The 2500-nt window shown below is 42.0% G+C and overlaps 1 protein-coding gene and 1 pseudogene across 2 annotated transcripts in view; one reads left to right on the forward strand and one right to left on the reverse strand.

Moving 5' to 3' along the window:
- LOC138027421 (uncharacterized) overlaps nt 1–131 on the reverse strand; it is a 512-nt pseudogene extending 381 nt beyond the window's left edge.
- The window catches only part of LOC138027641 (mucin-like protein), a 68892-nt gene that overhangs the window by 39705 nt on the left and 26687 nt on the right, over nt 1–2500 (forward strand). For both annotated transcript variants that reach the window (XM_068875198.1, XM_068875199.1), the window contains exon 19: nt 1300–1436. In XM_068875198.1, coding sequence (XP_068731299.1) covers nt 1300–1436 — 137 coding nt within the window. The remainder of the gene's footprint in view (nt 1–1299; nt 1437–2500) is intronic.

Raw genomic sequence — 2500 nt, forward strand, 5'->3', positions numbered from 1 at the left:
TTCCCAGACAGATATCTTTTGTCTATGTTCCTTTGCAATATTTTATCAACTGTGCGAAAAAGTAGCTTGCTATCATGGACATTGTCCTGAATAACTGCTGAATAATGCTGTTCTTTCGCCTTATAGAGCATAGCATTTACAACATTGCACTGTTCCAAATAATTCACCCTGTCAATTTCAAAACCAGTCGAACGCCATTTACGTTCAAGCCTTCGCCTCTTCCTCTCCTTAATGGCGATCTCCTCATTATACCAAGGAGCATTAGGTCGAATGACAATAGTGCGAGTTCTTTTAGGTGCCAACCTGTCCAAAGCCTTGCATAACACCTCATCATACTCCCTGGCCAATGACTCGATACTTTGCGAGACACACCCATCCGACAAACCAGACGATCCATTCATGTCATTGAAAGCATCAAAATCAAATCCCTTTAATTTACGAGAGACAACAGTCCTCCTCTCGTTTAGTGGTTTCCTTAAATTGAAATTAAAGCAAACAACCTTATGATCCGAGATAAACTGTTCCATGACTGTAACATTCTTTAGGCCCAAGGCACCCTCGGTTTCATTCCTTGAAATGACCAAGTCCAATATATGACCTCGTTCATGGATTTTAAAGTGAAAGTAAGATATTCTAACCTGATACAAATATCTTTTTTGAAAAAAAGATGTTTGCGAACGTTATGTTCGCCGGTTTAAACTTAGCCATGAAAATCAAATGTTTAGAGACAAATATCACTGATAATACAATAAGTGTGGTTTTCACGTTACGTCATCGCCGCTATGTTGGTGGACGAAAACAAAAGATCTCCAGGTGATCTGGTGACGTAATTTGGAGGACTGGGAAGAAAAATTTTAACGCCGTATCCCACAACCGCGCGCGGCCTTAGGTTTTGTTTCCAAATTTCCTGCAGTATTTTCATCGCCAAAACTCAAGAGCTTATTCCGTCTCTCCCACATTTCCTGTTACTGAACGAACATTCAAGTGGAAACTGCCGAGATCTAACCTCGCTTCTGCCATGTTAAATTCGGAAATAACATTCAAGGCCGCGCGCGGTTGTGGGATACGGCGTTAAAATTTTTCTCCCCGGTTCTCCGAATTACGTCACCAGATCACGTGACTGTCATTAGCTCCTTATGTTCGTCCACCAGCAATTGTACATTGCAGCATTGTTATCTGTGTCTCTAGTGATTGGATGCAAACTATGTATTGGTTGCTACGAGGCTAATCTAGGCGTGCATACTCCTCGGTAAACAGAGATTTGTGAGAGGTCGTTCATTGTTTGTTTTCTTTTCTTAGCTCGGTTGTATCCCAGCGGTGTGGAAGCTAACGATAACACGCTACCAAATGTCGACAGACTTCAAAGCGAATGTGGAAGAATCAATCTTGTTAATCAAGAGGTTCCTTTCTTTGTCAGGGAACACAGAAGAGTTTACGTAAGTGTCTCGCCTAAAACATGATGGGTCTGACCCATAAAGTCAGATAGATAATAATCGGAAGGTGATAAGTTCGACTCTTGCGAAGATTTCTCAGATTTATTTCGTGAATGCCCGATTAAATATGGATCAGTAAATTAACGGCAAGAATATCTGAAAGACCAACCTGTAATTTTTCCGCAATTCTGTCGCAAAGTGGGAAAAGAAGAAGTGGCCTTTTGTGAAAAGGCCGGTTTTGTGTTTTTTTTTTTTTTTTTGAGTAACTGCAGAATACCCTGCCATTTTGAAGCTGCACCTCTGAAGAAGCTGGATACGAGGAAAATACCACCCTTCCCCAAGTAATCTTTTAATTGTACTCTGAAGTGGATACGCGCATACGCGCATACGCGAATACGAAGTCGAAAAGACCACCCCTCCCCACATAATCTTTTAAGTGTACTCTGAAGTGGATGCGCGCATACGCAAATACGCAGTCGAAACAGCGCTTACGCTTAATCAGTAAACAAGTGCTATTTTCTTCACACGGTCTCGAGAAAAGTGTAGTTAACCGAACTGTAAAATGAAAGCTAACATTTTACAATAGTGTTTAGGCCTAATCACTGAAACGAGCGCTTATGCTTAATCAGGAATCGAGTGCTGTTTCGAGAAAAGTGTTGTTAACTGAATTGTAAAATGACTCGATCATCGCGCTTTAAGAACGAGAAATGCATACACATCAATCTCCTTCGCTCTTTTTGTTTGGCGCTTCAGAAAGGAGAAGTACTGGGAACCAGGAAAACGAATGCGTATCCGCGTATAGGAAAAAAGGAAAGAAACTTCATTTAAGTGTCTACTCGTTGTAGCGCTGGAGCACTAATTGGAGACACAGTGAACTGAACTTAACAATTAACGCAAATCAAAAGAGAAAACCTCTCGGAGCAGAGTAGAGAACCAACAAACTCAACCCACATATGACGCCGGGAGGCAAGTGCTCTCACCACTGGGCCATCCCTGCACCCAAGAGAAAATGAGGGGACAGAGAGGGAGGCTCAGAGCGTTGGCCGGGATATGTTATGTCCACGAAA

The sequence above is a fragment of the Montipora capricornis genome, chromosome 12 (assembly GCF_036669925.1).
Source record: "Montipora capricornis isolate CH-2021 chromosome 12, ASM3666992v2, whole genome shotgun sequence".
NCBI classification, from domain to species: domain Eukaryota; kingdom Metazoa; phylum Cnidaria; class Anthozoa; order Scleractinia; family Acroporidae; genus Montipora; species Montipora capricornis.